The sequence below is a fragment of the Rhamphochromis sp. 'chilingali' genome (genome assembly GCF_963969265.1).
Source record: "Rhamphochromis sp. 'chilingali' genome assembly, chromosome: 1".
Taxonomy (NCBI): domain Eukaryota; kingdom Metazoa; phylum Chordata; class Actinopteri; order Cichliformes; family Cichlidae; genus Rhamphochromis; species Rhamphochromis sp. 'chilingali'.
This window is the reverse complement of record NC_137929.1, coordinates 32,807,038-32,829,539: the sequence shown is the minus strand read 5'-3', so window position 1 is coordinate 32,829,539 and position 22,502 is coordinate 32,807,038. Positions and strand designations below refer to the sequence as shown.

The following is a 22,502-nucleotide window of genomic DNA, read 5'->3' as shown; positions in this document are numbered from 1 at the left end:
ACCTTTGTGTCCATGTCGGGTTTCATGTTTTGATTTTTTTTAAGTTTATCTTTAGTTTCCACAGTTTAGATTATCGTTTAGCTTCATATTCATCAGTTTTGTTTTGTAATATTTTACCTGCCTTAATAAACGGCTCGCTTTATGTTAACATTCAAGTTTTATTCCACGTCCATTTGTGTCTGCATTTTGGGTCCTCTTCGTCACTCTATACACTCTGCCTGTGCCAGACTGTGACACCAGCCCATTTAGCAGTAAAAAGCATTCAAAGTCCCTTAAATTACTTTTCTTCTCCATTCTGATGCCAGATTTGAAATTCTGTAGATCAGCTTGACCACGACAACATGCTGAAATGCACAGAGTGGCTGAAGTGATCGAACGATTGCATATTTGTATTAATGAAAAGTTGAACATGTCTACCTAATAAACTGGTGATCAAAGTAGGAAAACCTGAGATACAGTGCCATCCATAATGTTTAGGACACCATTTTTGTAGTTTTGCCTCTGTACACCATCAAACAATCAATATTTGACTGAAGTACAGATTTTTAGCTTTAAGGGGTTTCACAAAAACTTTGTAGGATTTAGTTAAGAATTACAACCATTTCACATCCCCCATCTTCAGAGATTGTCACAGTGGTTTTTTTTTTTTTAAATTGGGCTTCCACACTAGCTGTCTTACTGTGTAATATATTTTGTTATTAAGATTGGATTATGAGGTATTTTAGGGTATATTTTCTGTCAACATCTTTGAAAAACAATTTCACAACTCATTTTTGTACGTCTTTTTGCTTCTTTATTCTCATATTTGCAAAAAGAGGATGAAGTGCTGGGATTTTCTGAGATAAAGTACGCAGGTCTAAAAAACTGAAAGCATTTTAGGTGATTCAGGAGTGGAAGTGAAAAAGCTACAGTTATGATGGACAGCCTCCTTAAGCTTCCCGTCATGATATATACAGAAAACATTTACATTAAACAAGTTTATTCAGCTTCTGCACCTTCTCTGGTAACTTTCCCTGGGCACATGTGAAACAGCCTGAACTTTATAAAACGAAAAGCCTGTTTTTGTTTTCCTCTCATTTTTAATGACTCTTCTCTGAGGTGTTTTTGTGTTTGTTTTAGCCGCATGAGATTTGAGTTTCTTCAAAATGCATAATTCCTGTTTTCAGTTCTCAGTCTGACGTGGTTGTGCTGATCCATGTTTCAGTGTAAAAATGTACTGGACAAAAAATAAAAAATACAGTAGGCTTTTTTCCACAATATTATTTTCTCATTATGAAACAGAACAAACCCACCATGGATTGGAAACTTCTAAATGAACACTGTTTCAGAGGGATTTCTTTAGAATACAATACTGTGCAATACTGTGCAAAAACTTAGAGCAACCCCTGATTTCTTTATATTTTGGAAATAGGTGGAGTGATTTTTAACTGTACAATCATATGATGGAAATGGTCAAAGGAGCTTGCAAAGAAAAGCGTCTGGACTTCTTTAAGTTGCTTGAAGACGTTTCACCTCTCATCCGAGAAGCTTCTTCAGTTCTAAGGTCAAATGGTGGAGAGTCCCAGATATAAACCTAGTGGGAGTTTCCCCCCACAGAGGGACAAAAGGACCCCCTGATGATCCTCTAATCGCCTGAGCCAAGGTGTGAAACTGGGTGTGGGTCCCAATCAGCCAGAGTTTCGGGTGAGTTCATTGTGAAACCTGGCCCCACCTTATCATGCGAATTTCTGAGGTCAGATGGCCCAGGACGTGAGTGGGCGTTAAGGCGTCTGGGAAGGGATCTCAAAACTGGATTATAGATGGCAGAGAGTTGGTGTCGTAAACCCCCGCCTCTGTTCAAAGATGGTCGCTCACAGTGGACATAGATGGCTTCTTTCACTCCTCTGGATGGTTTGAAAGAGGAGTGAAAGAAGCCATCTATGTCCACTGTGAGCGACCATCTTTGAACAGAGGCGGGGGTTTACGACACCAACTCTGGTGTCGTAAACTGATTGGGACCCTGATTGGGACCCACACCCAGTTTCACACCTTGGCTCAGGCGATTAGAGGATCATCAGGGGGTCCTTTTGTCCCTCTGTGGGGGGTTACTCCCACTAGGTTTATATCTGGGACTCTCCACCATTTGACCTTAGAACTGAAGAAGCTTCTCGGATGAGAGGTGAAACATCTTCAAGTAACTTACACGAGTCCAGACGCTTTTCTTTGCAAACTCCTTTGACTACGATGACCTGGATGACTGAGAACCTTCACAGACATATGATGGAAATGCAGTATATAAAGAAAAAAGTGTTTCTACAGTTACTAACAAGCTTGGAAGTCCATATTTGCTGTGACTGCGTTTAATCCTTAATCACAAATATGACAAACTTTCTTGTCATTTCTGTAAGAAATCTTCAGGAATAGATCTCCAGACATCTTGAAGGACAGTCAAAGCTCTTCTTTGGATGTTTCTGCCTTCTGTTCTGTTCTCTGTCAAACTGATCTCACACTGCTTCAATAATGTTGAGATGTGTGCAGATGCACTCTCACCTGCCTGCTGCCACTCCTGAGCCGCCGCTGCACTGGTGGCACTGATCCCATAGCTGACGATCCTGGTGCTTGCTGGACTTTCTTGGGTGACCTGAAGCCTTTTTCACAACAATTAAACCTGTTTCCTAAAAGTTCTTGATGATCCGACAAAAGGTTAATTTAGGTGAAATCTCAGTTGCAACAACCTCCTTGCCTGTCAAACCCTTTTTATGCAACGCAATGATGAATAAGAAGAATGATTTCAAGAATCCCCTTTTAACACATCCAGTGTGCTATTCCAACTCAATCAGCATGACATGATCTCTAGCCTTGTGCTCATCAACCTTCTTTCCTGTGCTACCGAGAAGATTATTGAAGCGGTCTACTTTTATGCCAGCGATGAAATGCAGTGGAAGTGGGTTTTTTGGGATTAAGTTCATTTTCATGACAGAGATGAATTTTGCAATTCATCTAATCACTCTTCATAACATTCGAGTGTATATGCAAATTGCCATCATAAAAACTGAAGCAGCATTTGGCCACGACTCCACTGCTCAAGACCACTTTAAAAAACAAAAACAAAAAAAAACTCTGGTTGCTTGGAAGCCAAATATGAAGAAACGATGGGTGGCTAAAGACTTTTGCACATGAACATTCAGAAAGTAAACAAGCATTTTGATACACAACCAATTTACCCTCTGACTAAACAGCTCTATCCAATAAATATTCTGTTTTGAGCTATTTTAAATATTCTTGTTCATTATTTTGCCTAACATTATATATATTATTAAAAACATCCAGTCAAATGTTTAGATAACAGAAATCTTCCGTGAAAATAATAATAATAAAAAAAAGATTAAACATTTTCCACTAAACTTTGTATTTTACCTGTAAATTGTGACATTTCTCTGAAAAGAAAAAAGTGTGTTGTGTTATTAAAAGCTCTAAACATATATAAGACACATATCAAAGCCAAATTCCAACATGTTCAAAGCTTCATTTTTTATTTATTAGTTTTCTTTTCATCCACGCAGCAGACTCCGAGTGTTATCATCATCAGCCTCTCGTTGCTTACGACAGCAATAGGACAAGAGGAGCACACCTAACAGGATGTAGGTCAGGTTGGTGCTCCAAAATGCAAACAGGTAGAGCGTCTTGTTGCAGTATGGATCGGCTTTTGTTGTGTTTTTATTGTAGTTCGGTTCGTAAATGGAGTAGATCATCACATTACCTGGAGAAATATTAAACAAAAGAGACTCAAAGGTGCTTGCTCACTAAGAAAATAGTGCTGTAATGCATTAATTCTCATGCCACGAAAAAATCAATTTGCTCCACAACATTAACAGCTTCTCAAATGTGCTAACTCATTATTTTTTGCTTTGGTGTTTAAAGCTGCACAAATCCATGTCTGGCCCCATGAGAGGGGCTGAAAACCCCTCTTTATTTCTCTGTTGTGAATGATCTATTTTAACTTTTAAATCAGTGAACCAGTTATTAAATGTCAGTCAACGGATCTGTGCAGAGCTGAAGTTTTCACGTACTTGAAATAAAATAAGGAAATAGCTCCTCTTTAAATTTCTTTTGAATAAGCATGTCTTACACTTCCAGTAAACAAAGGGAAACGATAATATAAGACTCAACAATTAATTTTTATTCTTTGTCAGAGACACGAGTCTAAAACCTCTGTCACGTATCCATTCATGCAATCAATATGAGTACTACTGTACTATCATGGGGACATTCAGGACTTTCTGTTGATACCACATTTGTGCGGGTTGTGCTAACAGAGCACATGGACTTTGCAGCTTCCACATTTCATGGCCACAGCTGTCATGATTCTATTGCAGAAACTGTCTTTATCAGTTCAGTTTCAACTGTACTGAAATTACCTTCAATTTTTTTTTTATTTTTATTTACATAACACGAAACATGAAAACAACACAGCCGCCACAAACATATGGTCCTCTGATTACATCTCACAGAAAACAGACAACCAGGTTTTAGGAAATAAAAATTCAGAGCACACAAACCAGAGGGAGGCGCTCATTTCTGAAGGTATCATTAAAACTGAAACCATTCTTCAGCATATATGTGGTCACAGCATTGCTACCTCAGGCTACCTAAGATATGAATTTACTGGTTTAAGCAGATTCTTGAAGATTAGGCTCTCTAGAAAGCCTAAACTCTTTTAAACAGAATGCAACAAGGCTGCCTCGGTCTATAAGACCACGGAAAGATCAGTGATTTAACAGGCTGGTGTGCTGCAATATATCGTTACGTTACACCCTTCTGTGATCAAACAAGACCTGATGCATCACACGTCTAAAGATGATAAGGAACAAATAAATAATTATAAAAAAAAAATAAAAAATGATGGAACATGTTTCTTTCAAACACAATACTTACATTACCTTCAAAAATCTAAATCTCAAAATATGTTTTTCTGGCTCTCAGGAGGTTAATCTTATTTTCCCCCACATGCACTGATAGATGGTTCCTTAACAATCGTATTATTAGCTCTAGTTTTTATTTTAGATTTGCAACATCAGCTACTCTTTTGCTCTTTTGTTTTGCTACTCCTCTAACTTGGTTGGGAAATAAACAAAAAAAACAAAATAAAATCTGCTTTGCTTGTGCAGGCTGTCTGTAATATTTCTAAAATCAGCTGACTTTTGCTGTTAAGAAACTGGATTCAGCTCTCAAAGCTCACCTGTGATGAACCAGCAAACATAGAAGATGATGGCCACAGAGCACAGAACGATGTTGCAACAGTTGTAGCACCAGCTCAGTGCCAACAAGATGGGTACGAGTATGAAAAAACACATATAGACGGGGATGAAGGGCTGCCTCGGACAGTCGGTGCTGTACACCAATCCTACAGGGCACAAGAATAAAGATGAGTGTCTTTATTAAACACCTTTGATTATTTGATTTTTCAAACTTTGTTTCCAGCATATAAATTAAATTCAAACATCAGTAGATTCATCTCTCACTTACCAACTACCCCTTGAGCAATGAATATGATATCGAAAATCACCAAGGTACAATCTGAAGGAAGGCAGTGATACTTTTAGTCATAAATGACACCATGCAGCAGCTGCAGATGTGCAAAAATGTTTCAAATTACTCTCTTACTTAATATTACTGCCCAAGGCCGGCAGATGTGTTGTGACCTGTTGCTGTCTGGCATTATGCCTGGAAAGAAATCAAACATACGAAGACACAAAGAGAGCCACATGATATTCCTCCGCCAGTCGTCTCTATTTCTCAGTTACGTAGCAAAAGAAAAGATTTGTTGAAGGACCAGCTCACCAAAGAAAAGTTTCATTTAAAACTTATTTATCACTGCAAGATCTAAACGCGTGTCAGTATAGTCAGGGAATGAAACTTAAATTATGTGAAAGAATTAAAGTGAGATTTTTTTGCAGGCCTACCTGTTTGTGTGTCACCGGACTCCTTTGGAAACATGACAAGGACTGTTGTTAAAACTTGGTGACATTTAATGTGGCTATGTGGGCAAGAGCGTATTGTCAAACTTCCTTTTACAGCGTTTTCACGTTAGTGTATGCCTCTTTGTGTTCCCTTTCCATTATTGTTATATAAATTTCACAGATTTTAGAGTTATTGGGTTTTTTGGTGTATGGGTTTCCATAAGCTTCACGTTGGATAGAAGAGCTCACAGAAACATTTGCTTACATTATCACAAAGCTTCTGATAATTATTCCTTATTTATAGTTTTCCTTTTGCTGTGTGTTTCTCAGCAGAAATGAAATCGTTTGCTTTCCCAAATCGCACTTTCTGTTTTCAGTTCCCAGGCCGATGTTCTGTGTTTTTTTTTTTAAAATATTGGTTTAGTATGTGAAATAAAAATATTTTTCCCCGATGCAACAATTAACAGGAAGTGAAAAAGATGCAGTAAGCTATTAAACTGGACGTCTTTTTAAATCATCTATTTTGAAATGTAAAAAACAAACAAAGCCAAAACGCCACAGATATTGAAAAATTAACACACTAGAACAGGGGTCGGCAACTCCAGTGTCCCTGCAGGTTTTAGATGTGTCCTTGAACCAACACAGCTGATTTAAATGGCTAAATTAGCTCCTGCAGTTCTCCAGAGGCCTGGTAACGAACTAATCATGTGATTCCGGTGTATTGACCCAAGGTGAGATCTAAAACCTGCAGGACACCGGCCCTCAGGGCCTGGAAATGCCCACCCCTGCACTAGAACATGGAGTGTATGTAAATAGCCTTAATAGTAGTCTAAACTATAAAAAGATGGCAAACGGTAGTTTGTAAAATAATTCAGTTGAATATTTTATTGAACAATTAATTATTAAATCAGAATATGGTCATCTGTGTCAAGGTTTGACTGAACAGACTCAAACGCAGGACTCAGAAGTGCAAGTTTAGTTAGTTTACTTACAGTGAGGGGAACATTGTGCTATTATAAGTCTTTCAGCAGTTCTTAGGCAGCAATTTTGTTTTTCTGATCTTTAGCGTTTTCCAAAAAAAGACTCCTCTCTCCACTATGCAAAACACTCTCTCACAGGGGCTCACAGGGTGGGCCGTCTTAAACAGAGGAAAGGATACATTGGAAATCTTTGTCATGATAACAGGGAATGAGACTTACAGACAAGCGAGGCGAATACTACTGCAGTCAGACCACACTCAAGTGAAGACTGAAGGTCAGGTCTCAGCTTAAATAGTAGTCTGCTGATTGCCAGATGATTCACAGGTGCTTGATTGCTTCAGGTGCCTCAGGGAGAGGGTGGACATCCCAGGAGGATCCTGGCCTTGCAAGGTAAGTGAACACATACACAGTAACCCCGCCTTAACAGGAGCCTCCCGGGGACCCTCCGGGTTTATGTGGATGACTATGATAGAAGTCCCAGAGCATGGTCTTATCCAGAACTACCGACTGAGGGATCCAGGAATGCTCTACTGGACATACACCTCTCAGTGCACCAGATACTGAAGAGCCCTCCCACAATGTCTGACATCCATGATGCGTCTCACCGAGTAGGATATGGGATATGGGACAAAAAGGCTTGGGCCACGGTTGGGGAATTGGTGATGCTAAAGGGCTTGACCAAGTACTCGAAGTGGCCCTGATGGGTGTTAAATCTTTCCACTGTCCCCCCCTCTCGTATCAGAACCAGGTGATAGGCGTCACGGAGATCCAGTTTTGTGAACACGGCTGCTACTTGTAGTAGCTCGAAAACAAAATTGTGAAAAGGCAAAGGGACTGGAGGACCATGGCGGTGTCCAAATTCAGGGGTTGTATCCTTTGAAGGCTGCAATTTCAGGCCGATTAAGTCACAGCAAAATGGCTAGGACTTTCCAAATTCTCTATATCAGTCATCCACCAAGGACATAGCTGCTACTGTTTTCGTTGCTAGACAACAGGACCGTTCAATTAAACAGTCGCACGTCCGGTCTTCACGGCCTTCGAAGGACTCGGTCTTACATTGTGTACTTAAATAGAAGTACAAATACTACTGTTAAAAAAATACTCCAGTAGAAGTTGAAGTACTGTAAAGAGTAGCTCTTTGGAGGATGTTTCTATTTTTTGGTGAAAAGCTAACTGAACTTTGTGCTTTATCAACATAATGATAAATAATATCAGTAGATAGGAATAAAAACTTTAGTCTATTTTTTTTATTCTAATCTTCTCAGCTTGAATCTGATAAAGGGGATGAAGGAAAATTAAAAATATATTTGTATTTTCTGTTGCCTCCAGTTTAGAGGACTTTGCCTCTGAACAGAAAAATGTGTACAGTCAGGGGTTTGGTGGATTTAGCAGGTGGGGAAAACTGGTTTTAATCGATCAGTGTGGGGAAAAAAAAATCATAACTCACATTAATTTGTACTGAGAGCTCGAGTAGATTTGCAGGCTGTGATCAGCTGACCTGCTGCTCTTTGAGGATGTAAACACCTGAATTATACCTGATGTGAGCAGATGTTTCATGAGTTGTCCTGGCTGATTTCCATCCTCTACACTGCCAGTAAACTGTTTATGCCATCTTTTTTCTACATGGTATGAAGGTGGAATTCATTGAATGAATTCAAGGAACTTCAGCTAAAATTCAAAAGAATCTCTGCTGAATCTCAGTTGACGTGACTTCACTCTGAGCATGAAACCACAGCCACTATGTACCTGACACTTAAAAAACGTCACTCCCTTTATCCTCGCTCCTCCTCAGTAGGGTTAGCTAGATGCTTAAATACTGCAACTTACAGATACCAGCCGTCATTCCTTTGTGGTGGCAAAAACAAAACAAAACAAACAACAAAAACACGCAGTCCCACTTTTAACCCCTGACTTTGGTCTTCCATGTGTTTCTGTTCAGGCTCAAATTAAAGGCTCAAAGGCTTCAATTCCTCTTTCACTCCCTGATTTGTAGTTAGATACTAAGTTGTTCCCGCACAGAGCTCAGAGATCTGCAGAAAAGGTAGGACAGATATTTTATACTAACGAGCAGCTTAAAAGAGTCAGTAATCTTTGAACTCATGACACTTTGGTATAAGTGTTATCAGGAAGACGTGCAGCTGCAATGATGGATACATTATTAATATTATTATTATTATACTTCAACTGCAGTAACAAAATAAGCGGACTTAATGATGCATGTCACTTAGGCTGGATGCTAAATAAAAATATCCATCACCGTAGAAGTGACAGCTTACATCTGTTTTACTTTCTGTGTTTGAAACAGTGTTCTTCTGGTATTTAATATGTTATATAATTTTGATATAGCATTTTACATTTCTGGCTTCCTCAAAATGCTGTATCATTTTCAAAATGCTGCTTTCAGTTTGCCTGAGTTGTGTTTTTAAGCAAGTCACATCAGGCCTCTCCACGCCATCTTGTGGAGAGGCCTGAAGTTACTTCACCTGCTCTGCCTATTTCTGAAGTGATCGGCCATGAATTTGAATTTTGGCATCAAAGTTCAGACCTACGTGCACAATTACAGCAGGTTTTATTACTGCAAAATGCATTTTTAAATAGTCAAAAACTTCAATTTAGTTTTATTTATATACTGCAAAATCACAGTCACAGCTTTCTCAAAATGCTCATGCGGCCATTAAGTTCTGCATAGTGACGTATCTATTGTTCAGTTATACTCTTAAAGTATAAAACACATACTAACATCTGTATTTCACTGGCAGCTCATTCAGTTATTATAAGGTTATAAACACCACATAGACTTTATCAGACACCAGTTTTAAAGATGCAAAGAACACATGCATGGCCTTTATATGTATGTATATATATATATATATATATATATATATATATATATATATATATATATATATATATATATATATATATATATATATATAATATATATATATGTACATTCTTAGTAGTTTCTTGCACAGTGAACTTTTTTGTCTGTATTGCACATAAATAAAATGTGCCTCTGGTCTGAGGTCTTCATAGTGCTTTACATGAAGCTAAAGATCCTGTTATCTGTATCTGTATTTGTGATTTATCTCCTCCAGCCATGGCTGTCCGACAGCAGCCCACCCAGGTGATGACAACTGCCAGTGCTGGGCAGTGGACCACCAGCCTTTGTGAATGTTGTGTTGATATGGAGACCTGTAAGTCAACCGACCTATTTCTGCAAACAGCAGCGATTAGTGCATCAACCGTCTCCTTAGACTTTGCTTCAGGCCTTCTTTGCAATCATTTAGCAGAGAGTCTAAAGTCAGCAAATATTCAAGAATTTCTAAAAGCATTGAGACTATCTCACCAGAATGTCCAGGTAGTAGTATTATAGAGCAACAAAGTTTAAGTTGCTTTAATGGGAACAGGAATTTAAATGTTAAAACTGACCTAATCTGGTCTCTTTGTGGTTTCACTCGGGGAAATCTGAAATAGCTCCCCCTGGAGGATGCCAAAAACATCACAATGGTACACCAGTGCAAAATTTAAAGTGGATCAAACTCAGTGGAGACCTTCATGTCACAGTGTCACACAGGGACATACGTAACTGTGCTCTTCAACATGTTTTTTTTAATGGATTATTATATCTCTGTATGTATGTTTTAAGATCTTCTTTCCTTTTTTACAATCAGGTAAAATGTTTGAAAAAAAAAAGAACATTAAAAGATTTAAACAACATATCAATTTTTTTCCCCCAAAGTGACTTTTTAAAATCAAAGACAATAAAACAAAAGATACAAGATTTTTCATTTGATGTGATCACATTCATGAGACATTAGAAAACTTCTTGTAAAATCTACTAGCGTTAACATTCATAATGCCACACACATAAATGCTGTGGTGGAGGTGTTTCTGCAGGTAGACAAGCAAAAGAAGAAATGCTGCCCTGCTTCCTTGGTACTCTCACAGAGGAGCATTAAAGGACAATTTGACTGACTGGAAACTGGAACAAAAGCATGCAGTCAAAATATGAAGAAATAGCCACTGAAACTTTCATAATGTACAATGAGCCATGCAAAACATGATGTAGACATGAGAAGAGGAAGATGGGCAACAAACAGACAAACTGACAGCACGGAGAAGGAGAAGTGCTAAACAATGAACTCTCCATGTCTTTATAAAACAGATTGAAATAGTAAAAATCTATGTTGTTTGCATTGTGATTTAAAACATAGTTATTATATATGAAACGTGGACATTTTATATATAATAACTCTGTACGTGTTTCTCGTCAAAGGTTGCTGTGGCTTTTGGTGTTTCCCCTGCATGCAGTGTGATGCAGCCAGTAAACATGGATGGTGCTGCGCACTGCCACTGCTGGATGTTTGTGGTGTGGTGTCCTGCTTACTCCGTGGGTCCATCAGAGAGCGCCACAACATTGTTGTAAGACTGCTTTCAGATGGAGGACACTGTTACAAACTACATTTAAAAGATAGATGAGGTCACTGGAGGAGGTGCAGTTTTAAGACTTCCTAAAAGTCCTGGAGGTTTCTGCTTGGAGTAATAAGTTATGATATTTTCAGAATATAGTAAAAGTCCTGAGATTGGTCTTTATTATTGAATGTGTGTATTTCAGATGTGGTTCTAAAATGAACTTCATTGCATAAAATGTGGGAAGGAACCTGCACATGTGGCTGCAACTCTCAGATATTTGGTTACCAGCTCCACACAGCATTTTTAAAGGACATGTTACTCTCAGTGCTGACGCCAGCCTGTTGTAACAGTTAGCTGTAGCAGGTTCCTGCCAGCATCAAAAAGCTGATAGTTAGTGAATATAGTGGAGCTTTTAGCAGATAAGGAGAAAGAGACTGCCGTCATTCATTTACGTCTTTATTGTTAGTAAAAACAGATGAATGTTGAATGTTGTGATGTGAAATTTACTGTCTGGAAATCACAGGAAAACCTCCTCTGCATGTTTCTGTTACTATTCATGTTGGTTTGAGTTCAGAATAATCAGTGCCGTACCTACACAGTGGCAACCACGACAGCACAATAATATTTGTTTTTATATAGCGCCAAATCACAACAGCAGTGGCCTGAAAGTGCTTTATATTGTAAGGTGAGGAAGCTGAAATACTGCAGAGACCCCGTAACTCCTGCTGCTTCATCCTCTCTTTCTGCTTCTTCTCCTCCATCCTGCAGGGCTCGTTCTGTGATGACTGCTGTAAAGTGTGCTGGTGTTACCCGTGCGTTTGGTGCCAGATGCATCGTGAGCTGAAGATCAGGCAGTAATAGCAGCCCGCCACCTCGACTGCTGCCAGCACGTCTGTGGATGCAAACATTTCGGCTGTGTGTTGAGGGCCTATGTCACTGCTGAAGAAAAATGCTTTAAATTTGTTGTCATATTAATGTGTCGAATCCTATTTGACTTTTTCAGGCCAATAAAATCCTGTAATTTTATACAACATCATGTGTGAGATTAATTGTCCTAGTGTTCAGATATAAACTAGTCGTATTCACTAATATATGCAGATGAAGTAATTGTTTGTAATAGTGGAACCTGTCGGGCTGAAACTGTGTTTTTCTGTTGTGCTTAATTCATTATAACATTGCATCATATAATGCTGCTGTATTAGAGCATTACTACTTCATTTAGATTTATTTGACCTAAAACATTTGAAAGAAAATCCACTGCTTCTGTAACGGTACTTTATCACCTTATATTATTTTTCCCTTAGAAAATTTGTTAGAAAAATAAAAGTGCGCCATGCAAAATAAATAAAAATATCTAGCAATGAAACCAAGAGTACCCGAAATCATAAACATTTGAGTTCTTTGTCTAGTAAATCTTTGAGATTGGGTTCTTCTTATTCTGATGTGCCTAAAGCTTTGCAGCATATCGTTGCTTCCAGTTGCCTGAGGCCTCTCTTCTTGCTACACTGATGTAAGCAAACGGTGGACCAGTACACTGACACTGTAGATGTAGTCCCATTCGATACCTGATCTTTGTTTACTCTTGCTTCCTGGGTGAAAATGTGTAGCGAAGAATCGCTGCAATAGTACTTATCGGCCACTACATGCCCCCTTAATGCCTCTACATCACAGAACTCATGGCTAAACAACAAATCTGAGATTCATATTTTTTGACCAGATCATGCATGTACACAACAACGAAGCCTTGACTGCCTTAGTAAAGGTAAACACTGAAAGGTAAACACTCTTATTTTTGCCTACCTTATTTAATTACTAAATACTACAAACTGTTCTATTCACTTCATTTACACAAAGTTGTGTCCAAGGCGAAAATATGAAGAGTTCAAGAAGTTATTGGGTATCCAGATTTTTACAGACCCAAAATGGGACCTAAAATTCCCAAACTGTAAAACAATGCTTAACCTTTCACATGAGGCATACTGAGTGTCAGCTGAACAATATGAAACTGAGGCTACAATTTGATATTCTGGTGTGACGAGTCTCGATTTCTGCCAAAACATTCAGATGTTAGGTTCAGAGTTTGCTGTAAACATTATGAAAATATGGATCCATGCTCCATTGTATCAACAGTTCAGGCTGGTGATGGTGTGAAGATGCTGGTGATATTTTTTTTGGCACACTTTGGGTCCCTTAGTACTAACTAGCATGCTAGTAGTTAGGACTAGCATCATTTAAACACCAGAGCCTAACTGACCATTGTTATGAGATGTCAGAGGCTAACCTCCACTGAGGAAGTGTCGATAGAAATATAACACAGAATTCAACAACAAGTATAACTGTATTTGAATTTGCTGAAGCTAATCTTTGTAGGAGCAAAGATATATTTTATTCGATGTAACAAACATACATATTTTGTTCGATGTAGTGAATAAGCAGAAAAGTACAAAATGTGTTGATTCTGAATACTGAAGTGTCATCTGAGTTCTGAGTTAGGCAACCGGATGAGCCATGGGGCATCTGCAGGGTTAGGGGGGTTACTGTATTTATAAGTAAATATTAGGAGGTATTTCAGGGTTTAAAGCATGTGATTTCTTGGCCAGCATCATCTGCCTGATTCCAAGTACAAATTTCGTAAGTCATGCCATGTACGCAGTTTGCAGATTTCTTGCTTCCTCATTTTCATGTTGCCGATGTGCATGTTACACAGATGTTACAACAGACAGTTTCTCATCATATTGTGTATTAGAAACATTCAGGTTACTATAGACAAGTTTATTGAGCTTTTACCCTCTTTGATAATTATTCCTTACATTTTTGTGGTATTTTGTTGTTATGAATTCTGAACAAGTTAGTACATTTCAAACAGGCATTTGGGATCAAACATTTTTTAGAGATTCAGAACAGTTCCCTTTTTGAGGTTTGGTTTCTCTTTTTTTGTTTTTCTCAGCGTCTTAAGATCCTCTTTTCAAAAACTCAAACTCAAAAGAAACATAAATAATAAAACAGAATACAATTTTAGATTTTTTGTAGAGCAAGTCCAAGTGGAACTGATAAGGAGGATAGGCAGGCAGACTAACAATTCCAAGGAAATGATCTACTGGTGCGCAATTCCCATCCCTAGACAGGACTATTTATACACATCCAGTACCTCACTACAACACCTGCCTTACTTCACATAAAAAACTTCTAAAGTATGTAAGCAGATACAAGTGACCATAATATTTTTTACTGCAGTAATGCATTGCTCCTTTTATTATTGTTTTGGTGACGGTTCACAGAGAGGCAAAAACAAAATGGTCTTCTCTGATAAATGAACCATTCATGATGCCATGGTAGAAGCAGCAGACAGAGAGGTCTTCACTGACACATGTGCTTTCATCGCAGTTAACCTTTAATGATATGATTTACGTTCGTTTTGATTCGCTCAAAACTAGACGAAAACTATTTTTTTTGTTTGGGAGTTCTCCCTCTACATTTTTACATCTCTCTTGATCTATAAAGGCCTGACCGGAGGACAGGAGACAGTTGCCATGGTGAAGTGGTGAAGAGTGGTCTTCTTATTACAGAGAGAAGTTTGTGCCATAAAGGGCGAAAGATAAACCAAGTGCAGTTCTATTATAATGCATAATAGAACTGTTTACTGCCTGGGTGTTGTGCTCTTTGTTCGTTTAGGTTTGCTAAATGAAGTAAGAGACACGGTGCTGTTAGTAACTCTCACCTTTAACTGTCTAATAAATTTTAAGAAACGTGTACTTTGAGTTTATGTTGTCTTCTCTCATAAAGAACCTGACAATACTTCAGATACGGTTATCTTCTGCCAAGACATCAGCTGCCTTGTCCTTCCATACCTGAGAATAGAAACTAACTGTTGTGTTGAGCTTCTTCTTTAATCACTTACATGTAAAATCTACAAATGTGATGACTTGGTCCTCACGTTTCACTAGCTTTACACCAGATGTGTGCGCTGTGTGTACTCATTCCTGGAGCTGTGAGTAAAAATCGAACATGGTGACCTATTCTGAGTTTATACTTACACGGTTACACCGTGCAACAGATTGCAACTACCTGAGATTTCGTTAGTTTTATTGAGTTTTGGTCTCACCTTCTAATTCATTGTGATACCCGTGCAACCCATGCAGGACATACACTAGTTATGTACTTTACTGTCTGGGCCAAAAACATAAAAAACCAGCTTTGACAGCACGACACTGCCTGTGAAATCAACTAAAGACCCAAGCTAGCTCGTTAGCAGCTAAAAATGGCATCTTGTTAATTTAATTAAACTGACAACAACTGTCTTGTTTCTTCAGACTTTAATCATCTTCAATAAATATCCTTACAAATGTGACACTGTTTAAGGGGAACTAACAGCAATATTTATAACAGCAAGATTTATTCCCAGGAAGCATTTTTACGGCAAAGAAATAATCAACCAAACACAAATTTCCTCATCTTCATGTAAATATCCAGCAGCTCCATTTAAAAAAGCAGACATCCCTCCAGCCATAACAGTAAATAAGTGAAATAAATTGTGGTAAAAATACAGATAAAAATACATTTGAGCTAAGTCATCTTGTTTCCTTTCCCAGAAGAATTTGACTCCTGAAATGTCAAGAGAAAAACCTGAGGTAGTGACCAGTTTATAAAATACTACATCATCTCTTGGACATTTACATTTTTTGGTTGATGGTGTAGTATTCAGTCCATAAGAATGCATTAATATGCAGGGTTGGTTCTTCTCCAATCTACATGTTACTATTATTATGATTATTATTATTAGCAGTCGTATTACACGTTGAAGTATCATCGGTGCACTTACTAAGCCTCAGGTTGCCCTAGGTGTGTCCATCAGAGTGTGAGTGTGAATGTGGGACAAGGTGCTATGGAACAGTAAAAAGCAGTGTTTGGATGTGTTTATGTAGTAAAGAAACACTAAGTACTCAGAGTAGAAAAGCAATATATAGGTACCAGTCCATTTGGCTTTCAAATGTCAGTGTAAGTACTCTTAGACCTGCTGGTGACCAAATGTTTGGCTAAAGTACAGACTTTCTGCACTTAAGTACAAATAATACTGTTAAAAAATACTCCAGTAAAACTTGAACAACTGATTCAACTTCTTTACTCAAGTAAAAGTAAAAAAGTACAAGCTCTGAAATGTACTCAGAGTAAGAAAGTAAAAAGTATCCCTTTGGAGGAAGTTTCTATTTTGTGTGCAGAGCTGAGTGAACCTTGTGCTTTATTGCAACCGCCCCCCAAAAAACACACACAAAAAAACACAGTCCCACTTTTAACCCAGACTTTGGCACAGTCATCTCTTGTTATGCAACATCCTCGGGTCATTTATAAAAAAGCCTGTCATATGTTTCTGTTTAGGCTCAAATTAGTTCGATGTTTGGAGGCTCACAGTGACAGAACTGCGTTAAAGCAAAAGTAACTTTTTTACAAAATGTAAGGTGTAGAAAGTACAGATATATGTAGTAAAAAGTAATCACTAAAAAAACACTACTCAAGTACAGTACAGATACCTGGAGTACAGTAATAAAGTATTTGTACTTCCCACCTCTGGTGTCAAGTGTGTTTGGATTGACAGCAGAAGTACTGATGGATTCATAGAATAAGTCTTGTTGCTGCTCATCGGTTAAGCAGTGTGTTTTCCTTTCACAGCACTGAAGCAGGGGCTCAGTGAATTCCTAAACATTCGTCATAGCAGTTACTGTGCATCATTACAGTGATTGGTGTGGACTTCCCATCAGGCTCAGCCCTCCGCGGCTCTTGAGTAATCCGTGTGTGTGCGTACTCTCGGCACCTCCCCTTCCTGTTATTGGTCTGTGCTTAAATGCTGGTGTTTCCAAACTTTTTCTCTTGTTTTGAAAGCTCAGAGAACCAGAGAAGACAAAAGAAGGTAAGAAAAACATTTTACACTGATGAACAGCTTAAGAGAATCAGAAATCTTTGTGAAATCATGAATGTAATACGTGGTAACATTTTTCTGAGGAAGTCAGAGATAATAAATCTGTGCTTAAAACCGGTGTCAGCTCTTTTGTCTGGGCCGTACATAAATCATTTGTACAGCTGGCCAAAGGTATTTGTTGTCATTTATATGAACCAGGAATCATCCTGTTATAACATGGATCAAAACCAGTCTTTCACCTTTTTCATGTTGAATTTCTCTAACCAGACAACCACTACAGCATTTCAATCTGTGTCTGTGTTTCCTTCAGCATGGTGATTCCTACAGGCACGGCTGTCCACAAGCAGCCCACCCAGGTGGTGACAGTCGTCAGGACCATTGAAAACTCTGGCCAATGGAGCACCGACCTCTGTGATTGCTGCTCTGATATGGAGAGCTGTAAGTAAACCCAGGAAACCCTACAAACAGCAGTGATTTCTGCATGAACGATCTCCTCAGACTTTGTTTGCAACAAGCTAACCGAGTGTTTGAAGTCAGTAAAAAATCAAGAATGAATGAACTATCTGAGACTACATGATAGCAATGATCATTTAGCAGCATTATGGAGTTTTTCATTATTTTACATTTTTCACCAGAAAACCAAGTTTTCGTAATTGGAGTGGAAATGTCGCAATACGTTGTGAGATGTGATGATTCATGTGCTGAGGTGTCTGCTGAGGTGTCTGTCTGTCTGTAAAATAACTCTGTACCTGTTTCTCCCCAAAGGTTGCTGTGGCCTTTGCTGTTTCCCCTGCATGCAGTGTGATGCAGCCAATAAACATGGATGGTGCTGTGCAATGCCACTCCTGGACGTTTGTGGTGTGGTGTCCTGCTTACTCCGTCAGTCCATCAGAGAGCGCCACAACATCGAAGTAAGGCTGGATTAGAGATGGAGGACACTGTTACAAACTACACTTAAAAGATAGATGTGGTCACTAGAGGAAGTGCACTTTTATAACTTCTGCACTGGCTTCACTTTTAAGCCCTGGAGGTTTCTGCGAGTTGAATGTGTGTCTTTGTGATGTGGTTCTAAAATTAACTGACGTAAAATCAAAATTTTATGAGATTCATATAAAATGCACACAAATTGTGCTTTGTGCAGATCCTTCTCACTCACCGTCACCTCTTCAATAGCTCTCAGATGTCTCTGTGTCCTCATTATTTGTTTATAAGTAACCACATCATGTAGTGCCACCATAAAAGTGACCTGGATAAAACTTGTGGTATTTTACAATCTGTGGAAATTATAAAGGAGTAGCTTGAGTTGAGAAAGAGGAAGTGTAAAGTTCTTCAAATCTGAACTCTCTTGCCCTCACTGTGGGGGAAAAAGCTGCGGCTTCTTGTTTTGACAAACTCTCAGATATTTGGTTACCCAGCTCTACACAGGGACACAGCTGCCGGATGAGGGGATGACAACACCCCACTAAACTTTTATGTCTGAGGGGTAACAACAGTAACTCCTGCTGCTTCATCCTCTGTCTATCTGCTTCTTCTTCTCCATCCTGCAGGGCTCGTTCACTGATGACTGCTGTAAAGTGTGCTTTTGTTACCCGTGTGTTTGGGGCCAGATGCATCGTGAGGTGAAGATCAGGGAAAACAAGTAGCCCGCCACCTCGACTGTGATCAGCACGCAAGTCGTCTGTGGATACGATGCAAACATTTTGGCTGTGTAATGAGAGGCTATGACTTTTTCAGGCAAATAAAATCCTTTAATTTTATACATCATCTGTGAGATTAATTGTCCTCTTCTGCAAAACAGAGTTTAACCATTTTTCAGATATAAACTAGTCATATTCACTAATTGTGAACTTTGATAGGATAGTGAGAAAGACATTAGCTTTTCTGAGTTGGTCAGACATCTGGGCTATATTCTCAGCAGCATATTAAACATATCAGGTCCCCATAAGGAGAATCATGTGCTAACCGCTGTCTAAATGACTCGGGTAAAGTTAGTAGCATGCTTGTTGTTTTTGTCTGCTTCCACTTGTCTTTGCACTAGGATGATGTCGGCGTAAATGTGCAGTCATATTCTTTGTGTTCCCACTAGTGCTGTCAGCGTTAATCTCGTTAAAATGACGTTAACGCCACAACACGGCAAATCTCCGTTTGCGAGCTACCGCGGATCGCCCCGTGCGTGGGGCTGGACGGCGTCAACACGTTAACAAGCTAACTGCGCTAACGCACTAGTTCCTACCAATTGAGCATTGCTTGGCACATCCGACATACTGTTTTACTTTTGTCCATGACGCACTTACCTTCAGGGTCATGCTTCACATGAAAACCAAGATAGTTCCAAAGGCCAGATCTGAATGAGGATGGGGGAGGTTCAATTTCGGGTAGCGTTGAGGCAGTTGCCATGTTGCAACGAGCTTAGCTTCTGTCTTGCTAGCCTGTGCTGCGCTCAGTGGATCTGCACTCGACAGTGCAGCCTATAGTCGAACGCAGATTCACTGAGTGCATAAGACAGACAGCATCGTCAGAAGAAAAGTTGATAAAATAAATAAAAAATTTTGTATTGTTTGATACATATGCGTACCGAACCAAAAGCACTGTATCGAACGGTTCAATATCGATACGAGTATTGTTGCACCCCTACTATATATTATATATATATATATATATATATATATATATATATATATATATATATATATATATATATATATATATATATATATAGTAGGGGTGCAACAATACTCGTACTTGGACGTACACAACAATAAAGCCTTGACTGTCTTTATAAGGGTAAACACTCTCATTTTTTGCCTTCTTCTTTTTGTCTGGTGAGTTGGTCAGACAAAATCAACCAACAAATGGTCAGAATTATAGATAATTGATAAAACAGGAATTAAATACCCCCCCCCCCCCCAAAAAAAAACAAACAAACAAAAAAAACAAAAACACAAAACTAAATAAAAATGTTTGAAGTTTAGTCTTCCTACTGTTCTATGCATTTGTAATAGTTGTGTCCAAGAGGTAAGTAAGAAAAGTTTAAGAAGTTCTTGGGAATATTGTCTCCAGATTTTTACAGACCCAAAATGGGACCTAAAATTCCCAAACTGTAAAACAATGCTTAACCTTTCACATGAGGCATACTGAGTGTCAGCTAAGCAATGGAAACTGAGGCTACAATTTGATATTCTGGTGTGACGAGTCTCGATTTCTGCAAAAACATTCAGATGTTAGGGTCAGTGTTTGCTGTAAACATGAAAATATAGAAAATATCAACAGTTCAGGCTGGTGATGGTGCAATGATGCTGGTGATATTTTTTAGGCACACTTTGGGTCCCGTAATACTAACTAGCATGCTAGTATTTAGGACTAGCATCATTTAAACACCAGAGCCTAACTGACCATTGTTATGAGCATTGTTATCACCTCCACTGACTAAGTGACTAAGTGATGATAGAAATATAACACAGAGTTCAACAACAAGTATAGCTGTATGTGAATTTGCTGAAGCTAATCTTTGTAGGAGCAAAGATATATTTCATTCGATGTAACAAATATACATATTTTGTTTGATGTAGTGAATAAGCAGAAAAGTTTCAAATTAAAATGTGTTGATTCTGAATACTGAAGTGTCATCTGAGTTGCTGAGTTAGGCAACCGGATGTGTGAGCCATAGGGCATCTGCTCAAGAGAAGGACAGAGAGATGATAAAATCACGGAAAACTATATATAGTTGTGGTCGGATGTTTGTATCCACTCATCATTGGTCATTGGTCAAGGCCAAAATCACTCATTGGTGATTTTGGTCTTTTAATTATTTCATGCACTGTTCTTTTTCCAGCATAGAATAATTGCACAGCACACGTCTTTGATGACTTTGAAAACTAAAAGTTGTGTGCATAAATTTTAATTTATAGTTTGCAGATTTCTTGCTTCCTCATTTTCATGTTGCCGATGTGCATGTTACACAGATGTTACAACAGACAGTTTCTCATCATATTGTGTATTAGAAACATTCAGGTTACTATAGACAAGTTTATTGAGCTTTTACCCTCTTTGATAATTATTTGTTACACTTTTGTGGTATTTTGTTGTTATGAATTCTGAACAAGTTAGTACATTTCAAACAGGCATTTGGGATCAAACATTTTTTGGAGATTCAGAACAGTTCCCTTTTTGAGGATTGGTTTCTCTTTTTTTGTTTTTCTCAGCGTCTTAAGATCCGCTTTTCCAAAACTCAAACTCAAAAGAAACATAAATAATAAAACAGAATACAATTTTAGATTTTTTGTAGAGCAAGTCCAAGTGGAACTGATATGGAGGATCGATAGGCAGGCAGACTAACAATTCCAAGGAAATGATCTACTGGTGCACAATTCCCATCCCTAGACAGGACTATTTATACACATCCAGTACGACTGATCACCTGTTGCAAAAATGGTAGAGTTTATTCTTACACGGTTACACCGTGCAACAGATTGCAACTACCTGAGATTTCGTTAGTTTTATTGAGTTTTGGTCTCACCTTCTAATTCATTGTGATACCCGTGCAACCCATGCAGGACATACACTAGTTATGTACTTTACTGTCTGGGCCAAAAACATAAAAAACCAGCTTTGACAGCACGACACTGCCTGTGAAATCAACTAAAGACCCAAGCTAGCTCGTTAGCAGCTAAAAATGGCATCTTGTTAATTTAATTAAACTGACAACAACTGTCTTGTTTCTTCAGACTTTAATCATCTTCAATAAATATCCTTACAAATGTGACACTGTTTAAGGGGAACTAACAGCAATATTTATAACAGCAAGATTTATTCCCAGGAAGCATTTTTACGGCAAAGAAATAATCAACCAAACACAAATTTCCTCATCTTCATGTAAATATCCAGCAGCTCCATTTAAAAAAGCAGACATCCCTCCAGCCATAACAGTAAATAAGTGAAATAAATTGTGGTAAAAATACAGATAAAAATACATTTGAGCTAAGTCATCTTGTTTCCTTTCCCAGAAGAATTTGACTCCTGAAATGTCAAGAGAAAAACCTGAGGTAGTGACCAGTTTATAAAATACTACATCATCTCTTGGACATTTACATTTTTTGGTTGATGGTGTAGTATTCAGTCCATAAGAATGCATTAATATGCAGGGTTGGTTCTTCTCCAATCTACATGTTACTATTATTATGATTATTATTATTAGCAGTCGTATTACACGTTGAAGTATCATCGGTGCACTTACTAAGCCTCAGGTTGCCCTAGGTG

The 22,502-nt window shown here is 38.4% G+C and overlaps 1 protein-coding gene and 1 pseudogene across 2 annotated transcripts; both read left to right on the top strand.

Moving 5' to 3' along the window:
- Positions 1-7,232: 7,232 nt before the first annotated feature.
- LOC308395751 (cornifelin homolog B-like) lies at positions 7,233-12,193 on the top strand (annotated as a pseudogene). The gene is made up of 4 exons: positions 7,233-7,309; positions 10,018-10,116; positions 11,199-11,344; positions 12,104-12,193. The product of its transcript is annotated as a cornifelin homolog B-like (transcript).
- A 4,940-nt stretch (positions 12,194-17,133) lies between these two features.
- LOC308407795 (cornifelin homolog B-like) lies at positions 17,134-19,003 on the top strand (the record flags this gene model as incomplete). Its single annotated transcript, XM_080899668.1, has 4 exons — positions 17,134-17,237; positions 17,557-17,684; positions 18,012-18,157; positions 18,794-19,003. Coding segments are annotated over 4 exons (474 nt in total), but the record flags the coding sequence as incomplete, so codon positions are not given.
- Between the last annotated feature and the right edge of the window lie 3,499 nt (positions 19,004-22,502).